The sequence below is a fragment of the Acanthochromis polyacanthus genome, chromosome 6, assembly GCF_021347895.1.
Source record: "Acanthochromis polyacanthus isolate Apoly-LR-REF ecotype Palm Island chromosome 6, KAUST_Apoly_ChrSc, whole genome shotgun sequence".
Lineage (NCBI taxonomy): Eukaryota > Metazoa > Chordata > Actinopteri > Pomacentridae > Acanthochromis > Acanthochromis polyacanthus.
Window position 1 is genome coordinate 6,521,222 of NC_067118.1, and position 24,370 is coordinate 6,545,591.

At 37.3% G+C, this 24,370-nt stretch overlaps 1 protein-coding gene across 3 annotated transcripts in view; it reads right to left on the reverse strand.

The window, feature by feature from the left end:
- Nucleotides 1–887: 887 nt before the first annotated feature.
- Nucleotides 888–24,370, reverse strand: part of acss2 (acyl-CoA synthetase short chain family member 2) — a 52,130-nt gene continuing 28,647 nt past the window's right edge. The window contains exons 7-19 of one of the 3 annotated variants that reach the window (XM_051948967.1): nt 23,704–23,812; nt 22,519–22,563; nt 18,770–18,907; nt 16,349–16,519; nt 15,098–15,231; nt 12,013–12,145; nt 11,723–11,779; nt 9,648–9,728; nt 9,450–9,558; nt 7,817–7,885; nt 6,229–6,405; nt 5,385–5,459; nt 888–3,599 (exon numbers count right to left, since the gene is read on the reverse strand). In XM_051948967.1, the coding sequence (XP_051804927.1) occupies nt 3,472–3,599; nt 5,385–5,459; nt 6,229–6,405; nt 7,817–7,885; nt 9,450–9,558; nt 9,648–9,728; nt 11,723–11,779; nt 12,013–12,145; nt 15,098–15,231; nt 16,349–16,519; nt 18,770–18,907; nt 22,519–22,563; nt 23,704–23,812 (1,426 nt within the window). In that variant the 3' untranslated portion in view covers nt 888–3,471. Of the gene's footprint in view, nt 3,600–5,384; nt 5,460–6,228; nt 6,406–7,816; nt 7,886–9,449; nt 9,559–9,647; nt 9,729–11,722; nt 11,780–12,012; nt 12,146–15,097; nt 15,232–16,348; nt 16,520–18,769; nt 18,908–22,518; nt 22,567–23,703; nt 23,813–24,370 lie in introns of all 3 variants that reach the window. The other 2 variants (XM_051948966.1, XM_051948968.1) reach the window with 2 other exon arrangements.

Genomic DNA, 24,370 nt, shown 5'->3' on the forward strand with positions numbered 1-24,370 from the left:
CTAGGATAATATGGTACTATCAGGTCTTTAAGATATGATGGAGATTGGATGTTAAGAGCTTTATATGTCAGAAGGATTTTAAATTCTATTCTAGATTTAATAGGAAGCCGATGAAGAGAAGCCAGTATCGGAGAAATATGATCTCTCTTGCTAACTCCCATCAGTACTCTGGCTGCATCGTTTTGTCACGCCTTGACGATGCCACAGTGTGAAGATTTTGACAATTTATAGAAACGCTGTTGCCGTGGCAATGCATCGTTGCCCTAACAAAGTACTTTTTGACAGGTTGAAAATGCTCACCAAAATTTCCATGCATATCTGGACCGGCGAAGCATTTAATATTTTAGGGGAATTGCAAATGTGTGGCAAAATGGCTCAATAGCACCACCTGGAAAATTTCAAACATTTACTATGGCCACTAGGTGTCACCTACAGGTATGAAACCTGGTAGGCATATGTAACTCGTCAAGACGCACAAAAATGTAATTGACACCCATGCCCAAAACACAAGAGGAAGTCGGCCATTTTGAATTGTGTCATATTTTTGACGATTTAGGGTCATTTTTAGACATTTTCTAAAGCTATATACTCAAACAGGGTAACTCCGACAGAGCTGAAATTTGGCCAGGATGTACAGCAGACATGGGTGACCAAAAGTTATCAAAAGTCTGCGGGCGCGGAAATGGCAACCCCAGGGTTTTGACAATTCTCCATCACCCAGGAAATGCTGTGTACCTGCCCTGTACATGCTTCAATCTGCCTCAAACTTTACATGTATGACCAGAACCCGGTACTCATCACATACATATGTCAATATACCCTCTTGGTCACAACGCCACCTGGTGGACATGCTTGGATTCACCGATCAGCAAGGATGTGAGGACCCGTTCAACACTGCTTACAGCTTTAATTTTTCTTCTTTTACTCATTTTCTTCTATATTCAAATTAACATATTATTATTTAGATGTTTTTTATTGTTTTGTTTTTTTTATACATTTGGGTCTTATGGGGTTAAGGTGTCTCTCTGCTGCAGTTTTTGTGCAACATTGATCACCAATTCAACACAGATCTGATGAAAACAATAAGAAAACCCCAAACACAACAATGTGATTAATACATATCTCCACTCTAAACAGGAAGTAAACTGCAGATCTTTCAGATTAAAATCCAGACCAGGCCTCTGATTACTGTCTTCATCAAATGAAGACATTTTGGTATAAAAATGTTTGAATTCCATAAAAGCCAACAGTAACTTTAACACAGCAGCAGGTTCCTGGAGTGATTTTGTTCTTTAGGGATCAAAATATTTATAAAAGATGAGCCGGTGACGGAGGTTGAGGCAGTAGTCGTGTCCATTTACTGTCATTTCATTCACTATGACACTGAGAAATAAAAACGACACAAATTGAATAGAAACCAAAAAAAAAAAAACAGCAAAATTTCTCTTTCCTTCACCCGTTATTTATAGACAGAAACTGAATCACATGAAGCAGCTGCACTGTTTGAAACATTAGATACAATAATTAGCTTTACAAACCTCCAAAGGTTGGCACATCCAGATGCAAAATAAACATTAAAAAAAACAAGAGAAGAAATGAAAGCTGCGATCTAAACGAGGTCCTGCTTCTAAGTCATCAAATCAGGAAACAGAAACTTTCAAGCCTCCAATCAGACGGTGGGAGATCTTTTTCTCAAATTCAGTCACTCAGATTTATGATGTTCGAGACTTTTACAGGAAAAAATGTGGATTTTTTAAGCACAGATTTGCTCTGAAGATCCAGAATTTAAACCTGGTGCTGCTTTGTTTTGACTCTCCAACGAAAAGACCAAGAAACACTGAATGTATCCTGATGATTCAACCTGAAATATGAGAGTCCAGTTGACGTGTTTCATTAATGTGACCAAAAACAACATCTAGTCTGATGTTCTGCTGCAGGAATCACTTTGTAAAACAAAAAATGTGGATTAAAGATTGGAGATAGCAAAGGTTTTGGACCTGAGGTGGATAAAAAAGTGAAAATGCAGATAAAAACTGCCGAAACAGACACGCTATTTTCCATTTCTGACAATATTTGTAGCTGCAGGTTCAATCGTTTGGTCGATTTGCTCTCAATTCACCAAATTCTTTCAGGATTAATCCATTATTTTACGCTGCAAGAGGATTAAACTACAAAGACTGCATCCTTTTGGCTGCGTTCTGTTTAAAAAACGGAGTTTAAACTTTGCGAACAGCAGTTTTTTTTACATCACGACTCGACAAAAACACATTCGATCGTCTAGAAAAAGTTTGTGTTTTAGCCCTCAGTGGTTCCAGTGCTGCAATATTTCAGAAATCTTGAATATTTGATCACTTCAGTGGAAAATATCCCAGTAGAAAAGATGCACTACGCTAAAAATAGTAGCTTTGTGATTTATTTATGCAAATAAAGCAGCAGATGGTCCATTTTTTGCAACCATTTGATTCGTCAGACAGCAGATTTCAGTCGTTTTGCATCATTAGAGCCTGAATTTTGTTGATTAAAACTTCCGTCCTTTTAAAGTTTTCTTTTTACAGCAGAAATCAGTCGAGATGTTTGGTCTTTCAGGGACAAATTACAGCAACAGCAGCGTTCTACTACCACATGATACAACTTCTTATTGATTCAGAAGAGCTTAAATGCTCTCTAATGAAGAAACAAAGACAGCAGCACTAGGGAAAAACTCCCAAAGCGCTTCAAATCAAGTCCAAGCCTTCCATAATTAGAGCCACTGAAGGTAACAAAGTCTGATTTAAAGGTGAAATGTAGATTTTAGACTCTTTACTTGTATTTATGACATATTTTTGTCCCTTTTTCAACATCAAACCTGCAGCAGGTTCTCAGGTTTTGTGAGGATATTCGTCTGAACTCTGAGGCTGAAATTCTCATTAGTTTCCGTCAAAATCTCTTCAGTGCGACTAAAAAAAATAAAAACACACAAGCATAGAGAGAAACGACGACTCCTACATCAAAACAAAATGACTACATGTTTTTTCTTAAAAATTAAAAAGTAAAACTGAAGTAAAACAGAAAGTAAAACTGGTAGAAACAGGTTGACCTAATCGTCGTAGTGGTGCTGAGAAGGAAGGTTTTATTAATACCGGGCAGTTAGAAGCAGGACGTATTCCAGTGTACAAACTGTACTTTTACTGACAGGTCAGATATTTCTGTGTTTGGGGCTGAAACACCGGCAGCAAACCGCCTGAAGTGTCGCCTCCACCCAGCTTTAACCAGAAACAACCTGAAGCTTCACCACTGAGCCGTCAGAAGGGAAACATGGAGCTGCTGCTGAGGGTTCTCACATGTTGGGTCGTTTTAAATACATCAGGAGCTACAGGTTGTTTGCTGGACAAGAGCAAGTTCACGGAATTCCTCCTCCTCCTCTTCCTGGTTAGTTCTGCGGCCGCCGTCCTGCAGCTGCAGTGGGTTTTTCCTGCGGTCGTCAAGGAGACGTCACACCGCCGTGCAGCATCTGTTCTGGAAGAGCTGCTCCACCACCGACGAGTCGGCCAGCGTGGAGGTGTCGCCGAGGTCACGCTCGTTGCAGGCGATTTTACGAAGAACCCGTCGCATGATTTTCCCTGAAGAAAGAGAAATATGTAATAAAATGCACATCCTATGCTTAATCTAGCATGTATTTTATTTATTTTGAGTGAGTTAGTGTCCATTTTTAATTGTTGCACTTTTAATATTTCTCTGGCGTCTGTCTTGGCCAGGCTTCCCCTGAAAAAGAGGTCACTGTATCTCAACAGACCGACCTGGTTAAATAAAGGCTAAATAAATAAAAATAAATCAGCCAACACCTCGTTCTGTTTACTACGATGGAGGCTGCAGTTCGTTTGTAGTGTTTAATGATCACAGGAAGTGCCCAATCAGATTACAGAACTCAGATTACAGGAAGTACATATTGGCCAGCAGAGAGCGTTGTAGGACTTAAGCTAGCGATGGGCACCATGACAAAGACTTCTGTGGAGGTTAATGACCTCCAACCAGAGATGATGTTAATGAAACAAACTGGGAACAACCAGGACGGCGTTTCTACATCCCAATGTCATATGCAACAGGAAACATGTCTACTACACTGAATTTAACCAGCTTTGGTTCATAATGCTGTTGATTACTGACTGAGGACAATATTGAAAATGTGTGCAGTCCTATTCAGAAACTGATCACAGGAGGTCATCGGTTATGACGTCATCGACCTACGACATTTAGTCTTTACATTGGAACTGGTTATGTGGAACTAGTTGATGAGCGGACGAATACGTCGTCACACTGCACCATAAGACGGCTTCATTTACATTCTGGTTGTACACCACCTTGGATTGTGCTACATTCACGAACTTTTTGCCCTTCATTGTGGCTCCTAAGCGTAAATCAGACTCTTCTGATGGAGCTCCATCTTACGTCGGGTCGTAGGAACGAAACTCGAGGACCAGCTGTAGTTAAAAAATGCTGGTCCTAGTCCTGATCTTTCAGATAGGATAAAGACATCCCTTTGTTGTCCAGATTTCTGTACACTCCGTAGTTTTAACAAAATAGTTTAAAGCTTACATTTTTTCCCAGTGAAAGTAACGGCAGGACTTAAGCTAGCGATGGGCACCATGACAACGACTTCTGTGGAGGTTAATGACCTCCAACCAGAGTTCATGTGAATAAGACAAACTGGGATCAACCAGGACGGTGATTTCTGTTCACTGTAGTTTTAACAAAATAGTTTAAAACTTACATTTTTACAGCGAAAATACAGTGAGGCTACTGTAAGCTACCAATGGGCACCATGACAAAGACTTCTGGGGTGGATAATGTCCATGTAATGGTAAACAAGGACAGCAGTCCTGCAGCCGAGTGGATGATATTACATTTCCATGGTCAGACATGGCTTCAACACCACATTCTGATACATTACTGATCGATAACGTGGCTAGTAATGGATAGATAACGATGAACTGAAACTAAGAGCTAAGAAAGATTTTATTTTAATCGAGACGACAATATTATTATAGTTTCTGCGGAAATGTTAAAATAAATACAGTTTTAATCGGGTGCTGACCAATTATCAGATCAAATATTCAGTATTTCAGTCGGAGCTTCAGAAACATGTTCCTGATGCAGCCTCACGAGTTTTAGGATTCACATCACATCAGCTGTCCAGAGCACAGAGTTCCTGGTGAGAATATAAACCAGTCGGTCCGCTGTTCACACACTTCTCCTCTTAACAAAGTACACAAGTAAAATACCAATAAAGGAAGTTTTGTGTTGCCAGATGTCAGATACAGGATGGAGTTATTTTGTAGTTTGGGTACAGATTCTTTTAAGAGATATTTCCTGAACAGCTCCTTTTCTCAAATGAAGGAGGACTTTACCAGATCTGGTCTTGGGGAGTCCTGGTGCGTTCTGGATGTAGTCTGGAGTAGCGATGGCACCGATCTTCTCCCTCACTGCAAAACACAAACGTCAGTATTCATACTTATTGTTACGTCACCAAGAAATGCAATCGTGTCGCCTCCAAGTTGAGAACAAAAACTCAGAATTCGCTCTTTTATTTAAAAAAAACTAAACAAAAAAAAAACAAATCGACAACAAGGAGTAAATAAAAACACTTGTTGGTATTCAGAAGGTTAAACCAAAAAACTAAATACAGGTTTTAGGTGGAAACAGGCCAGAAACTGTTACTGTAGTTAGAAGAAGCTATGATTTCTCAGTTTATCATTCCACCAAAGAACGTGGCAGAGTTTTGTGACGATTACTCAAAAACAGACCGATGGATTTGGATGAAATTTTCAGGGAAGGTCAGAAATGATACAAGGACCAAGTGATTAGATAATAGCAGACATCTGAAAATCCACACATGGAAGAATGAGCAGTGATAAACAGTACCAGTCAAAAGTTTGGACACAACTTCTCATTCAATGCTTTTTATTTATTTGTATTATTTTATACATTGTAGATTAATACTGAAGATGAACACTTTTTGTTTCCAACATAATTCCACATGTATTCTTTTATAGTTTATTAATCTACAATGCATAAAATAATGAAATAAAAACCACTGAATGAGAACTTTTGACTGGTGGTGTACATACTAATAGTGTGTTTATTTGCCCTCTCCTCTTTGTTTCTTTGGTGGTTGATGAATACTCATCCTAAATCTGAGGTAACGTTTTAGTTATTAAAGATCAGAAGCCTCTAGAGGAGCTGCACACTGACCTTGTTTTTTGAGTTCTGCCTCCAGAGAGTCGTTGTACGTCACTCCCTCGGTCAGAGTGACGAAGCAGTACAGGCTCTCTCCTTTGACCGGATGAGGTCGGCCGACCACGGCAGCTTCAGCGACCAGTCTGTGCTCCACCAGAGCCGACTCCACCTCAGCGGTGCTCAGCAAGTGACCTGGAGGGAGGAGATGGAAGAAATAAAGAGTTTAACACACATGAGAATGATGTTAAATAAAGTTTAGCTAAGATCACACACAGTTTACTCTCAGCTGACCCACACACACAGACCCTGAAACAGTTTTAAAGCAAATCTAAATTGAAAAGAAGGAAAAAAACAAGACGCAAAACGGCAAAAACGAGACAAACGACACGAAGCAAAAAAAGAGACCAAAAAGTAGACAAAAAAGTTACAAAGTGACAAAAAAATGGATCGACGACAGAAACGAGACACAAAATGACATTTGTGAACGTTTAGACTGAAACATTAAATACTTTCAAGATTTTTTATTTGCCTGTCGCCTAACTTTCAGCACATTATTTTCACATTGAAATTTGAACAACAATATCTCAGAAACTACTAAAGAAAAAAATGGATATTTTACTGTAATTTCTCAGCATGTCCTCAATTCAGAATCTGGAATATTGGACAAATAGATAATCTGATTATGAGTGAGTTGAAACATTCAATCAAAATTGAAGTCGACATTGAAAGTCCAATCTTTTAGCTCATTGACAAAAAAAAGAATAATCCAAAAGTCAACTAGTGATTCTGGTGCAGAATGATGTTAATACAGACACAATAAAATCATTCACTGAGGCAATAAATTAACTGAGAAGTCGGTTCATTTTCTCATAGACGGATAAGCACAGGAGTCGCCCCCTGCTGGCTGTTAGAAAGAATGCAGGTTAAAGTCACTACTTTTCAATATTTAATTTATTATGACAAAGACAAAGTCGTGTTTTTATCAGGAAACGTCCAGCTTTGTTTGATTAAAACCTTAAAAGATGATCAAAAACTACCACCAGTCAAATGAACAATCAGCTTTATTGTTGTAAATTTGTGGGAAAGCCATTCTCCTGCTCCAGGATTCTGACCTCTGACATCTTCTATTGTGCTGTATCTTTTATTTTATTTATTGTTATTGTGTTTTTATTCAGATTTGTCTTGTTGTGCTTATGTCTTTTGGGTTGCTATTTAAATTCATACAGCACTTTGTTTAATATGTGGTTTTAGAAGTAAATCTGACTTGACCTGCAACACTGAAATGTTTTTTAACTTCTTTTTAATTGCCCCCTGGGGACAAATAAAGTTTTCTGAATCTGAAATTTAGCCGTTTATTGATGCCAAAAATCTTGTTCTAGTCAAGTCAATATTGTAAATTAAATTCAGTCCAATATCAAAGTGTTTTATAATTTGTACAGAACACAAAAACTTCTACCTTCAGATTTAGAAACAGAAAAACTCCCAACAGTCCTTTACCAGAGAACAAACAGAAGAAACCTCTGAAGCATTACAGCAGCAGAACAACACCGTAGATTTACATTAAGCATGCTATAATTCCCTTAATGAGTGAAAAGGTTCTGACCTGAGACGTTCAGCATGTCGTCTATCCTCCCTGTTATCCAGTAGTAGCCGTCCTTGTCTCTACGGCAACCTGTAGGATTAAAACATCGTTAATTTCTAGAAGTCCAGCTTCACTTTAAAGCTCCTTTTATTAGGATTAATCCTACATGATGGATCTCATTTTTGTCCATAAGAGTCACGTTTAAATCAGACCTTCTATCATTTGCTATGATAATAAAAGCAGATTGTTCATATCAGTGTTTATATCTGTCGAGGAGGGACGTAAAACTGGAACAAAGTGCATCTTTCAGGCTCGAAAAGTTACAAAATACGTTCAACAGAAACACAAATAAGTGATCCAGTGAGGACAGTCAGACCCTGAAATCATTTTAAGTTATACAGCTTTAAAACATAATAAATTATAATAAAATGAAATAAAAGGAGGAAAAAATGTCTAAAAACATTTAAATATAAGAAACTAGAAAAGCACTCAGAGAGCAGTCCTCCTCCAAGGCTGTCCATTCCCCCATACGGCATTGTCAGAAATGCAGCATTTGTTTATTAGTTATTGATGATCAGAAATCAACATAGAATGTGTTTGTTTAATATAGATGTACCCACAAACTGAATGAGCTTGCGCTGAGCACAGGACAACTGCAAATTTTGTCCTCATAATATTTTTTAAATGAATTAAAGTGATACAAATTGCTACTTTTTCATTATGAATTATTGTCAATAATAACATTCTGAGGAATATTTTTTTATTTATTTATTGCAGCTAATCAGATAACAGAAGGAAGAGGTGGGTATGAGCAAACTTTAAGGGGTATTCTGTCCATTAACATCTCACTTGAGCAGATAAAATAATCAAATATAGTCACAATTATTCCCATGTAAGTGTTTGTACTTCTAATAGAAGCTAACACGACCAAACAGATATATTTGGTATCACAGGATGCAAAAAGTCCTCATCTTAGCAAAAATAGCAGCAATTTTCTTTTAATTCTTATACCGGGCTTTGTAAAAGTTCTGTTACACGGTTTCATGATCTTTAGAGACGTTTACATGTTGGAGTGAAAAATTCCATTAAACAAACTGAAAGTTCTACCTCATAGGCAGGTGTCATTAATACAATTTTTTTCTCCGGTGAAGTTGTATCAAGATGGAAGTCAAAAGAGTTGAGATATCTGCTCTCCTTCATGCTGGCCACAACAAGTCTGACAGAGCCAAGCAGCTGAACATCAGCCGGATGACCGTCCACAGAGTCGTGGAGAGGCTCAAGAATGGTGAAGATCTTTCAGGTCTTCACTCACCTTTTCACTCCGACATGTAAACGTCTCTAAAGATCATGAAACCGAGTGTAACAGAACTTTTGCAAAGCGCGGTATATTTTAGACAACAGCAGCTTAAACACATGTTGTCCTGATATAAATCAGGGCTAGCAGCAAATTAACAGTGAAAGGTACAGGAAGCTACAGAAATAAATCTTTAATTTATTGACTTTAAATGCTCTGCTTCTTCAACAATTTCAGGTTTCAATCATTTTAAATATTCATAGTTTATAATAAAAAAGCTTTAATGAGATCAGAGATGATCCAGCAGAAGGATCCTGATGATCAAAGACGGAACAAACCCAACATGTTTGCATCGCTCACCGTCTCCTGTGACGTAATATCCAGGAAACTTCTTGAAGTAGGTGGTTTCAAACCTCTGGTGGTTTCCATAAACCGTCCTCATGATGCCAGGCCACGGCTGTTTGAACACCTGAGAGGAGGTAGAAACACGTCAACACATAAAAACTGGTGTGGAAAGAAGAATAACGGTTCATTTAACTCGATAATCCGTCTCCTGACCAGGTATCCTTCACTGGGTCCCTCCAGCTCCTCTCCAGACTCGTTCAGGATGGCCGGAACCACTCCGAAGAACGGGAACGTCTGGAAGACGGAAGGAAATGTTCTTTTAGGTTAATTTCTTTATGAAGGCAGCAGGATCAGATTTACACAGGAGGACTGTCTGACAGAAAACCAAAGTGAGATCTCTGTCCACATTCTCAGCACAAAGTCAGACTCATCTCCAGTGAAAAACTTCCAGAAGTTAGACAATCACAAATGGTACGTTTATATTTGGCAGAAATGAATCTTCAATTTATTGATTTAAAAGGCCGACTGATGTGTTTCTGTATCAAAGCCAGCTTTTCTGGCATTTTAAAAAGGAAACTAAGAGTTTTTTTTACTTGCAAGACCTCATTTATACAGAAAACAGAAAATAATCAAAGAAATCCAGCTTGTTATTTCATTTTTCTATGATTAATGGTATTACAATTGCATCATGAGTTCTCAATCTGTTTATTCATGGTTGTTCTGTTTCCATTGAGCTGCAGCACTTTAGATAGCAGAGGAAAAATGAAGACGAAAAACGTGACAGGAGTAAATAAAAACACCTACAAACTGCTTGGTGTAAATAAAACAAGATAGATTTGTTTAATTAAAGGTGTCAAATGTATGTATCCAAAAAAGTTTTTAAAATAGTTTTAATTTGCATAAATATTAAATGAACATACGACAGTTCTGTATTTGTAGGGACCATTTTCTGTTCTAAGAACAAAAAATTAGAAAATATCTGATAGTTCTTATATTTTGGAAGCATAAACTTTATACTCATCTTTTTAATTTTGTTTGTTTTGTTATATTTTTGTACAATTTTACAAGAACTAGTTTATTTTGTGTACCGTATTTTCACGACCAAAAGGCGCACTGTACCAAAAGGCGCAGTCTCAGTTATGTGTGCCATTACTGTATTTAAAACACACATAAGGCGCACCTGATTATATGGCGAGGGTTTTATATATAATCCACGCCCACACTTCCCCCTTTAACGTTCTCATGGTGTCCTCTACTACGTCGGCCTTACAACAACAACACACAAACAAGCATACAAGTGTGCGTATTTAAAAATAGAGCCGGAGCAAAACTGAGTTTGGTTGTGCTTTATTTAAGTATTGATTACAAAGTACTAACATTTTTTAATCATCAATAGGCGCGGGCATGGTAAAACACAGATAAAACAAGCACACAAGTGTGCGTATGTAAAAATAGAGCGGGAGCAAAACTGAGTTTGGTATTCACTTTTTTTTTTTTTTTTTTTTTTTACCGGTAATCGTCATCAATCAAACCCATGGAAGTCCTCATCCTCTGTTTCTGAATTGAACAGCTGCGCTAAACCTCCATCAAACATGCCAGGCTCACTTTCTTCACTGTCAGAGTCACTTTTCGTGCCGTGCGGCGCCTCGGAAATGATGCCGGCTTTTGCGAAAGCTCAAACAACAGTGCCAGCAGACACGTTAGCCCAAGCATTTACAATCCATTCGCAAATTGTGGCGTAACTCGCCCGGCGCTGCCTTCCACTCTTAGTGAAACTGTGGTCTCCATCGGTCATCCATCGCTCCCACGCCGCTCGCAGCCTTACTTTGAACGGCCGGTTCACACCGATGTCCAGCGGTTGGAGTTCCTTTGTCAGGCCTCCCGGAATGACAGCAAGCTCAGAGTTCATTTGCTTCACTTGTTTTTTCACATCGGCTGTGAGATGGGCACGCATAGAGTCACAGATCAACAGCGATGGTGATGCGTGGAAAAAACCACCTGGTCTACGTCCGCCTTACAACAACAACAACACACACAGGACGCACTGCACCATAGGGCGCGCCGCACAATTTGAAGAAAATCTAAGACTTTTATGTGCGCCTTATAGTCGTGAAAATACGGTAATATATATAGTTTTAGTAATTAACTACATATGTCTTATTTTGTCTTATTCAGTTGTTTTAATATGTATTAGTCGGTTAATCTACTTTTTTTACGTTACAGGTTTTGTCAGCTGTGGAGCAATGGAGATTAAAACAAGTTGTTGTTGTGTATTTTTGTTTACTTACAGCAGATCCAGGCTTCATGGGCGTGGCTGCAGGTAGAGGAGTCAAAACATGTCCTCCCTGGAAGGACAAACAGAGTTAAGGAGTTGCAGCCACCAGGGGGCAGCAGAGCACAACGCAGAAAACTGAAGCTGAAGAAGAAGAAAAATTCTATATTTACTGGAACAAACAAGTTAGAAAGTTTAACTTAAGGGCTTTTTTTCAGTCCTGGTTACAAATAGGGAAGTAAACAGTGAGCAAACTAATTAAAGAAAGCCTTCTGTAATGTTTAGAGCAGATTGACGGTTATTTACAGTTTCTGTTTGCCAGAAGGTGTCTACGATGGGACATCTTTTCTCTCCCACCACGTTGTAGTACCACTGCCAGGCCTCGGGGTTGATCGGTTCCCCGACTGTCCCCAAAACCTTCAGAGACTCTCGCTTGTACCTGCAGACGGACAAAAACACCAACAGGCAGATTATTAAAATCATTTACGGACCGACAACATGAAGGAGGAAGTAAATGAATTAATTAACTTCAACCTGAAGATGAACGTTTGACACGATTCTGGTGAATTTAGAGAAAAATTTAACTGTTTCCATGTCAGAATTTGCATTTCTACATCACTAAATGTGTAAATATTAAACATAAATCCTCACTTCTGCAGAAATACCAGCAATTTTCTTTTACTTCTTATATATTAAACAGCAGTTTAAAACGTCATCTAAAATCACGACGGCTGTAAATCAGGTTTTAACTGCAAAAGTTACAGGATCATAAAAATGTTTATTTTAGAAAGAAATAAATCTTTTATTTACTTTGCAGGCCGACTGCTGTGTTTCTGTATCAAATTCGGGTTTTTCTGAGAGTTTGAAAAGAAAACTATAAGGATTTTTCTGTCCCTTCAGACCTCATTGTTGTAGATAAAATGAATAATCAAAGAAGTGTTTGTATTTCAATTAATCTCCTTTTTTGGAGCCACAATTTTTTTCATTTGTTAAGTTGTGCAAATTATAAGAATAATAGTCTTCTGAGGAATTGTTTTTTTTTTTTTTTAATTTATTGCCGTTATTTAGATTACAGCATCAGAACAAAGAGGAAGGTAAGAGTCTGTTTCTTCAGCAAACATGAAGAAAGACGAGCAGAAAACGAGGCATCGGTGCAGCTCTTAACCTCACATTAGACTTCTGTTGTCTGGTATATAAACATTATAAATAATCCAAATAAAGGCGACAGAATCAGCAGCTCAAGTTCACTGATTTGGACAGACTGAAGTAAAAGTTTTGTTTAAGAAAGCTGACATTTAGAAGAAATGAAACAATCATGACAAAAAATAGAGGAAAAAATAAAGAAAAATGTCAAATGAAGCCATAAAAAAATACATTGTTTTAGATTAACTTGAGCTGGAAAAATGTTTATACTGTTTAAGAAATGAACAAAAGACTTTTTAAAAGGCATTTTAATACAATTCATTAAATAATTGAGTTTACTTTTCAAAAAGAAAATCACAAAAGCTGCAATTTAGGGTAAATGTTTTGTAGCACTCCTGAACCAGGGTTTATTTATTTTTTATCATTTTTACTTTAATTTGAAAATTTAGAAAAAATTACAAACTGCAACACAAACTTGATTTAAGTTTTTTTCAGCATATATCCTTGTTTGTAGAAAGGTCATAATATTTTTTGATTGTTAGAATTCATGTTTTTTTTAAATGTTATTGCTTTGTTTATTTAACTTACAGCTTTTGTTATAATCGTTTTATCTCTTATGGAATTTTAAAAAACAGAATAAACACACGTCTTGTTGTATCAAATAAAGCCTACAGGTACAAGGTTAGAAGTGACAAGACCAAGTATAAGGCCGCACACACATGAGAGAACAGAACAGAGTGCAGATTGCATTGTGTGTGTGTGTGCGTGCGTGTGCGTGCAAACAGTCAGTCCTGGCAGGAGGCCAACAGTCAGCTGGCCATAAATAAGATGAATTAGGGCTGGGTGATATAGCTAAAAAATTAAATCTCGATTTTTTTGGCTTGAAATCCGATAAAGGATTTTAATCGATTTTTTTTTTTTTTAAAAAAAACACTGCAGCTACACTTTGCTGTTTTTTTGGAGCTTCGCTCTTGGAGCTGGCCTCGGTGCATGTAAGGCGACGCCTGACACATTGCTCCCACTCTGCCGGGTGCTTCTGCTTGAGGTGCTGAAAGAGATTTGTTGTGCTACTTCCCTTCGTTTTGACCGTCTTTTTACAAACTCTGCACAACACCTCAGTCTGTTCCGTGTCCGACCTCGCATATCCAAACCAAGTCCATACTACTGAAGTCACGGTACCCTTTTTTTGCACAATATCGTCCTCATTTTCTTCTCCTTTCTCCACCTCCATCTCTCATGTGTATACCTGTCGTATCTGGTTGTGTGTTCTTCATCTATTGCTCAATTGTAAGAGAATGTTGACTGTACACTGTGCTACAGCGCCAGTCCTCCTGGTATGGCTACTGTGTGTATTACACGCGTCAGGTAAAAATAGCGGAGGGACATTAACATTAAACTCGATGTTGAGATTTAATTTTTTTACACATCGATTGAAAAAATAAATCTAATTAATTTTATATATCGCCCAGTTTTAGTTTATATGTTTTGTTGGAGTGTGGTTGTAAACTTCATTGTTGTGTAATGTCTGCTGATAAGAGGTGACTGATGAGATGCCCTGGTATTGTCCTTGATGTACCTTTAATAAAGCAAAAGGGTGGTGATTGGTTGGGCATGAAGCCAGGATGAGAGGGTTATCTCGTCCTGGTGACACTGCCCATCAATCATTAATTTTTTGAGAAGCACCCAGCATTTAGTCACAATTAAAGGAGGAATAAATAATGTAATAGTGACAGATATATGGGAGCTGTCATAAAAGAAGGAGGGGGAACTCCACACTCCAGGACTTTACAGTAGAAAGACCAGTGCTCCACAGGGGATAGACAGACTTGCCCCGGGGCATCTCTCAGAGCGATTGACCTGTGATTGAAGGATAAAATCTACATTTTCTGAATCTGAAGGATTTACTCTGGACTCTTTTCTGCCACAATTGGTGAGAAGCTGAAACCTATTATACTTAGACTTGTATATCAAGTGAATTAGATTTAAAGCCAGAACTGAAGAATGTTTAAGTTGTGGAACATCAATCATCCACGACAGTCTGAAGCTCCCATCCTTGCATCAGATTACAAAGACGTTAACATTTTGATGGAGTTTTGAGCAGTAATCATTTGTTTTAAATCTATTACACAACAAATTTTAACTAGACGCTTTAATAGGTCTTATTAAAAACATATTTTTTTACTCAAATTGTTCATCCTGTAAAGAATCGAAGCCTCACAGAGAATTAAAAACGCAGACGAAGACTCACTTCTGCACCGGTTCGCTGCCGAACTTCATCAGCATCCTGATGGCGGTCGGAGCCGTGTAGAACTTTGTCACGTGATATTTGTCCACGATTTCCCACATCCGGCTCACGTCTGGGTAGGTGGGGAGGCCCTCGAACTGAAACACAAACAAGCAGGAAAAATAAACAAGAAAACATCTATAAAAAAAGCAAAACTAAAAGATTTTCAGCCTAAATTACCGCTATAATAATGATGCTTACGATTTCAAAATAAAATCGCAATTTACTGCAGCAAAAACAACAATTTCAGTTTACGAGACAAAAACACACAAATATGCACATCAGAGAAGCTAAAAACCGTGTTTAAAGAAATTTTTTTTTTAGATAATTCTTTTGCCAAATTTCTGAGTCAAAGCAGTTAATTTTAAAATTCATCCTGAATTTTAACTTTAAGAATTACAAAAAACACGAATTATAACGGTTGAATTCAACATTTTTGGTGAAAGTTTAATCAATGAATCAAACTAAACTCAGATTCATTTTTCAGGAAATATAACAAGAAATAATTTCAAAATAAAACTGCAATTTACTGCAGTAAAAAACAAAACAATATTCAGTTTACAGCGATCGGTGCATCGATGCAGTTTTTAACCTCACATTAGATGTCTGTTATCTGCTTTTAAACTATATTTACAACACTTTTAAACAAGACATGAAGAATAAAGCGATTCTGGTGAAATATTACAATTTTAGGCTTATATTCTTACAGTTTTTACAGTTTCCAGCTCTAAAAAAATTATACAATTTTTACAATTTGAAGCAAAAAAGCCCCAAAACAAACATGCCTGCCACACCAGCTGGCAGGTTTGAGGGTTTAAACACAGATTTGTTTCCCCTGTTACCAACTTCACCTACAAATTAAGCTCTTATGAGGAGATGTTCAGGTGGCATCCTCTAACTGTGACTCTTTATGACGACAGGTGAGAGAGTTCATGAGTCTATTTTAGAGTGCCTGGATCGTCATAAAATGAAGATATCTGTGAATTCTGGCTGTTTTTTAAAATATATTCAACAATAAGAAGCTGGTATTGTTTACACTTGGCTTAAAGAACACACTTATGCTTTTTGGAGGTCTTTTGAATAAACATAGATTAAACATAAATGACCCTCTGGATGAACTAAACTGTCCATGTTTTGCCCGTTAGATAAGCTACAGCTCCACCGGTCAGGTTGGATTTCAGGAACAGGAAGTTGAATAAACCCGGCTGGACTCACCAGGACGCTGGACGCTCCGTTACCCAGCGGACCGTAGGTGATGTAGGAGTGTCCGGTGATCCAGCCGATGTCCGCCGTGCACCAGTAGACGTCATCGGACTGGTGGTCGAACACCAGTTTGTAGGTGGTGGCGGCGTAGAGCATGTAGCCGCTGACTGTGTGGAGGACGCCCTGCGGAGACGCATCAAATCATTAACGTACACTACCGTGAAAAGGTCTGGGGTCATCCAGACGATTCCACGTTTTTACATGAAAACTCACGTTTTTATACATGTGCTAACATAACTGCACAAGAGTTTTATAATCATCAATGAGCCTTTCAACACCATATATACACACGTGGACAAAATTGCTGGTACCCCTCAATTAAAGAAGGAAAAACCCACAATTCTCACTGAAATCACTTGAAACTCACAAAAGTAACAATAAATAAAAATTTATTGAAAATTAAATAATCAAAATCAGCCATCACTTTTGAATTGTTGATTAACATAATTATTTAAAAAAACAAACTAATGAAATAGGGCTGGACAAAAATGATGGTACCCATAACTTAATATTTTGTTGCACAACCTTTTGAGGCAATCACTGCAATTAAACGATTTCTGTATTTGTCAATGAGCGTTCTGCAGCTGTCAACAGGTATTTTGGCCCACTCCTCATGAGCAAACAGCTCCAGTTGTCTCAGGTTTGATGGGTGTCTTCTCCAAATGGCATGTTTCAGCTCCTTCCACATATGTTCAATGGGATTCAGATCTGGGCTCATAGAAGGCCACTTTAGAATAGTCCAACGCTTTTCTCTCAGCCATTCTTGGGTGTTTTTGGCTGTGTGTTTTGGATGGTTGTCCTGTTGGAAGACCCATGACCTGCGACTGAGACCAAGCTTTCTGACACTAGGCAGCACATTTCTCTCCAGAATGCCTTGATAGTCTTCAGATTTCATCGTACCTTGCACACTTTCAAGACACCCTGTGCCAGATGCAGCAAAGCAGCCCCAAAACATTACTGAGCCTCCTCCATGTTTCACCGTAGGGACAGTGTTCTTTTCTTCGTATGCTTGGTTTTTGAGTCTATGAACATAGAGTTGATGTGCCTTACCAAAAAGCTCCAGTTTGGTCTCATCTGTCCAAAGGACATTCTCCCAGAAGCTTTGTGGCTTGTCAACATGCATTTTTGCAAATTCCAGTCTGGCTTTTTTATGAGTTTTTTTCAGCAGTGGTGTCCTCCTTGGTCGTCTCCCATGAAGTCCACTTTGGCTCAAACAACGACGAATGGTGCGATCTGACACTGATGTACCTTGGCCTTGGAGTTCACCTTTAATTTCTTTGGAGGTTGCTCTGGGCTCTTTGGATACAATTCCAACGATCCGTCTCTTCAATTTGTCATCAATTTTCCTCTTGCGGCCACGTCCAGGGAGGTTGGCTACTGTCCCGTGGGTCTTGAACTTCTGAATAATATGAGCCACTGTTGTCACAGGAACTTCAAGCTGTTTAGAGATGGTCTTATAGCCTTTACCTTTAAGATGTTTGTCTATCATTTTTTTTCGGATGTCCTGGGACAATTCTCTCCTTCGCTTTCTGTTGTCCATGTTCGGTGTGGTACACACCTTTTCACCAAACAGCAGGGTGACTACTTGTCTCCCTTTAAATAGGCAGACTGACTGATTATGAGTTTGGAAACACCTGTGATGTCAATTAAATGACACACCTGAGTTAATCATGTCACTCTGGTCAAATAGTTTTCAATCTTTTATAGAGGTACCATCATTTTTGTCCAGGCCTGTTTTATTAGTTTGTTTTTTTTTAATAATTATGTTAATCAACAATTCAAAAGTAATGGCTGTTTTTGATTATTTAATTTTCAATAAATTTTTATTTATTGTTACTTTTGTGAGTTTCAAGTGATTTCAGTGAGAATTGTGGGTTTTTCCTTCTTTAACTGAGGGGTACCAACAATTTTGTCCACGTGTGTATATATAGTAAAAATACAGTAAAAAATATAGAAAAAAACATAAAAAATACAGCAAAAATACAGCATAAATACAGAAAAATTACAGTAAAAGTACAAAAATAAAGTAAAAATACAGTAAAAAATATAGCAAAGATACAGTAAAATATAATAAAAATAAACTAATAATTTAGCAAAAATAAAGTAAAAATATAGCAAAAAATACAGTAAAATATATTGAAATACAGTGAAAATGCAGCAAAATGCAGCAAAATACAGTAAATATATAGTAAAAATAGAGTAAAATGTAGTAAAAACAAAAAATATAGTAAAATATATTAAAAATATATATATGTTTTTGAATAAACTTATTTATAATTGGGTCAATACAGCAACAGAAAATGCAAAAAAACAAAAAAAAAACAAACACAAATCCATTTAATTTAAAGCGATACGAGTGCGTGTTCTCCTTGCCTTTGGTTTTCCGGTAGATCCGCTGGTGTAGAGGATGAACAGCGGGTCTTCAGAGTCGCACCACTCCGGTTCACACTCGTCTGAAACGCCACGGAGTAGTGAATGCCAACACAAGTCCACCTCCGGGTTCCACGGAACCTACCGAGGGAAAAACACGCAAAAACACGCATAGAAATAACTAGAAATAACCAGCAAAACAGCCCCAGAACCACAAACTTCTCTACGATCTAAAACACAAAACACAAAGAAAGGAAGTTAGTCTGACAAACGTGTCTACAAAGCTAGTGAGGAGAGTGCAAACAAGTGAAAACTGTAAAGTTTAGCTAAAAATAACAGTTGTTACAAAAGTTAAAAACAAGTTTTTGTAATGTATTCCATGCGTGTCCATCAGAGCCGAGTCACTCAGCAAAACGCAAATTGCACTAAACCCTCTAAACTCCAAAATGCAGAAAAAAATCTGGAGATGATTGGGACCAAAATAAAACATATTTGATCAATAAATTATGAATAATACATTAAAAAGATCATTCAAGATGGCTCAAAATTTGTCAAAAATTACATAAATTGGTTATAAAAGACTTTAAAAAAAAATCATCAAAAACCAGATATACTGGTCCAAAATGATGGAAAAGATGATTCGAAATGAGTCAAAATTTGTCCAAAATGACTCCAAAATTGTTCAAAAAGATCACGAGAGGAAAACAGACCATGTTGGTTCATTAGATTAGTCAAAATGTAGAGCAATGTGAGTTCATGGAGGTTATAAAAAATGAAATATTCTAGTTTAATTGTTGTCCAAATGACTCAACAATTGTCCAAATTGACATAAACTTGTTGAAAATGACAAAAAGTTGATTCAAGATGACTCAAAATTTGCCAAAAACGACCCAAAAATCTGATTTAAAGTCTGAAGTGACTGAAAAGTTTATTCAAAATGAGTCGAATTTGGTGTTTCTAAAGTGGTAAAGACGTACAATGCAGATTATAATCAGATAATACAGTCATTAACTTAGACAGTATATATAATATATAGAAAAGTGGGTTAGTAAGTAAGAATCAGGGGTCTGTATCTAGAACAACGTTAATCTAGAGTGTAAATCCAAATCTAGATAAAACTAATATCATCTCAAACAGTACAAAAGCGTCTCGTTTAACAAGTTTCAGACAAAACGTTAAAGTCTATACAGTATATATTTGTTCATTTTTGACCCTGGAAACACAGTTTGATGCACAAAAATAGTTTTAGTCACTGATTTTAAACCAGATCTAACATATTTTGAAGCCATTTCATGAGCCTTGAGCTTGATTTTTTGCCAAACTATTTTCATATTTCAGCAATAATCGTCACAAATATCATCATAAACATGTCCACTAATCAGGCACAACATTAAAACCTGTTATTTACGCACACTTTGCTCGCTATCATCTGTCTGTCTACGCTGCTACTCTTTAGAACAGCCCGTATACGTATTTATTCAGCTGGGAAAACCCCTATTGATAACTTTTAATGGAGTGTGCTGCATTTTTTAACCTCATTTATTAGCTGTATTTTTATTAGAAAATGAAAACCCTGGGTTTCTTCTTTTTTTTGAATCCCAGTGTCAAAGGCCTAAACTGGCGCAAAATTTGATATTTTATGGAACTTGCATAGTAAGAATGCGAGTCAATATGGCTCAATAGCGCCACCTGAAAAATGTCAAACAGGCTCTAGGACCAGGATGTGTCACCTACAGCTATGAAACTTGGTAGACATAAGTAACTCGTCATGACGCACAACATTGTAATTGACAACCATGCCTAAAACGCAACAGAAAGTTGGCCATTTTAAAATATGTGACATATTTTGGACCAATTTTTGCACTTTTTTAAAAGCTATAAACTCACACAAGGTAACCCCAACAGAGCTCAAATTCAGCCAAGATCCAAGCCAGGCATGGGTGACCAACGCTGCTTTCAGCTTTAACTGTTATTATGCATTTCTGCTTTTTAAAAGATATCAAAATGCTCCAAAAAAGTCTGAGCTCGTGGAAATGGCTGTTGGTGAAATTTCGACATGAAACAGGAAGTGCTCTATAATTAGCCTGTACATGCTCCAATCTGCCTCAAACTTTACATGTGTGATCAGAGTCTGGCCTGATGAATTCCACAGACCAACATACAGTCACAGAGAGAGCGCCACCTGGTGGATGGGTCACCATGTAACAGGAAGTGTTGTCTAATTGGCCTGTACATGCTCCAATCTGCCCCCAATTTTCTATGCGTGATCGCAGTCTGGCCCTGTTAGGACACCTAGGCCGATTTACAGCCACAGTAATAATGCCACCTGGTGGACAGCTTTGATAGGTCATCATCAACAAGGCCATAGGCCGAAATACACTCTCAGTCGCAGCTCCACCTGGTGAACATGCTTGGATTTGCTAAGGTGCAAATACCCGACCAACGGTGCATTCAGCTTTAACTGTTATGCATTTCTGTTTGTTTTACCGGGACTGCAGTATTTTATTTTTTAATATATACAAATACACACGAAACAAACAATTTTGATCTTAATCTTCTAGAGAATGTCTTTTATAGACTTTTGTTGTGGTCTGCGATTGCCTCAATTTATTATATTGTCGTTCCCTGATATAGGATAATGACAAAAAAAGCTTCTAATTCTTCCTGTTTCCAACGTTCTAGCTTAAAAAACTGATGCATTAAATATCCAAACAGCTTCGCCTGTCAGTGGTTTTAATGTTGTGGCTGATTGGTGTCATATTGTCAATTTAGAGATTCAACAAGAAAAGGATATAATCGCATAAAGACAGAAATGTGGACATCATAAAATACTTCTACAAATGAAACTTCTGATCCTAAATCCTCTGTAACAGTAAAGGTATGTTTAGAGCTGAAAAATGAAAAATAATTAAAAAATTGCAGGAGCTAATGTGCATTTGTTAGACCTCTGATTCTTCCTAACTTGTTAAAGTAAAAGAGAAAAGTGTTACAGCAGCTGCATTAATAAGAAAAACACAACAGCAGGTTATTTTCTTTGCTGTGTACAAAATCTAAAGTGGCTCGACTCCATCGTGAGTGCAGTCGAAGCTAAACTACCACAACACAAAGAGTGTGTTCACGACAAGGAGAAAAGAGTGTTAATCAAAGTCACACATTTACAGAGAATTTACATTTTTATTCCAGTGAATTTAAACAGTTTAAACAGAAAACAAACAGCTTTTCATCTTTTATGGTTCAATTGTAGCCAATTAATATCGAAATTTGGGGCTCATTCTTAATTCTGTGGCACAATATTTAAAACATTTATGATATATAACAAACAACCTCCAAATTCATATTTAATATTGAATCAGCCAACTTTAAATTTGATAGATGTCAGGGAGATAATGAATTTATCAAAAAAATTAAAGCTTAGTTTGTTTAATAAAAGGAGAAAGTCATTTTCCCATTTACAGAAATTTAGTCTGAACTGTTAAAACTCACAGGAATAGCAAGCTGCCGTTTCTGGGTAAAAGCAATAAATCATCAGCCATTTAATTATTAACAAAAAATAGATTCAATCATATGTTTCAAGCAGCAAAATAAATAAATGCTTCTAAAAATTAACTTACTGCATTTATTCTGTTTACCCTACAGCAGTAAAAATGTAAATTCTGCTCACGGGTGAAATTCTGTTTGTTGCAAACAAAACAACCAAAAACAACCAAAGATGTTATGGATGTTTAGAGGGATGAAGGTGAGGATGGAAATACCTTCGGAACAGGACGCGCTTTCTTTACTCTCGCTGTTTGTTTTTCCTGCTGGACGGTCAGGAAGAGGAGGAAGGAGAAGTTAATGACGGGGAGCAGATATTTTAAAAAAAAAGTTAAAAATAAGGGTCCCGAATGTCAAATAAAATTATGGACGGTGATTGTGAAGCTTTAGAGGCTTTGCAGGATCAGTTATGTATAAAATAGGACCATTTTAAAGAAAATGAAACACCTCAATCTTTAAATGCACTGAAAAACAAACTGAAAACTTATTTTACATGATTGCATAGACCAGGTATCTTATGTGAGGCAGGTTAAGTTAAAAATTTATCTTCACTTCATGCTAACATTGCTTTCTGCAAATCAGGTTTTCACTTTGTTAAAGCACTTTATAAAGTCTTGTTTCCAAATGGTGCTATAACAACAGCAACAGCAGCAGCAGCTGTAGTTATAGTAGTGGTAGTTGTTGCAGTCATAGTTGTTGTGGTTGTTAGGGTGGGTGTTATTACTGTGTTGTGGTTGTGTGGTTTTCGTTGTGGTCACTGTGGTTGTTAGTAGTACTAATAAAATTATGTGGTGGTTGTGGTGGATGTGGTTGTTGCGTTGTTGTGGAGTCCTGGTTATTGATGCGGCTGTTGTTGCTATTGACGTGGTTGTTGCTGCTATTGTTTTGGTTGTTGTGGAGTCGTCGTTACTGTTGCAGTCGTTATGAGTAATAAAAATAAAATAACAGACTGAACTCGTCTTATGTTTCTATGGGACAGTATTAATAAAACATATGATTTATTACAAACGTGCTTTATAATTTTTTTTCAAGAGGGAGATCAGATTTTTTAATTTCATCAGTATTTCTGAGTGCAGACTGACATTTGTCTTATTTTGCACACAGTAATAACTAGTCACAGTAATCTCGTCACTTGTGGTTATCACAGCCTGTTTAGAGCAGACAAACTTCTGTATCACTGCGTCTGCCTTTAGACTCTGTAACAGACAGACGGTGCTGCCACCATCAAGTCAGAACAGAAATTACAACATCACCCTCTAGTGTTATTAAAAAAAACTGCACTTACTACACAGCCAAAAGTACGCACAATGACAATGGGAATAATGCAAATTGAAATGAACCTAAAGTGACATGATATAATGATACAGAAGTCAACTCTCCATCCAGGTGTGGATCAAACTCACCTGCAGATCAGGACACAATCTTTTGGCGGGAGGAGACTGAGAACCCAGAATATCTTCTGCTTCTTTGGACAAGTGTTTCAGCATTATACACCTCTCGACCGGAAAACCTCTGCACAGACAAGGTATTATTATTTATTATAACCTCATACTTTGTGAATATTTAACCAAAAGGTTCCTTTTTTGTGCTCAATTTGAGCTCTAAACAAATGTCACCAACTTATTTAGTTTAAAAAGCTTTACAGAAATGAAACTGCTAGGCTGAATATAATTTATATTAACCAATTGTTTTGGCTTGCACACTGCTGCTGGACTGTCCATTAACATTTAAAGAAAACTTGGTTTCATAAGGAAGATAAGTGCAAGGAATCCATAGTTTTCTCTTAAATAAAAACCTGTGTACTCCTGGAATTTCAAAGCACGACATTACTTTTTCCACACAGAGCCAGGTAGGTTTGGAGAGCTTATTTTCCCTTAAAACATTAAATCAGAAATTAAAAACTGCATTTTGTGTTTACTTGGGTTATCTTTGTCGAATAATTACATTTGTTTGATGATCTTAAACATTAAAGTGGAGAAAATATGCAAAAACATAAGAATGTGAGAAGGGAGCAAATACTTTTTCACGGCACTGTAGCTGATGTTCAAGACTCTATTATGATAAGGATTT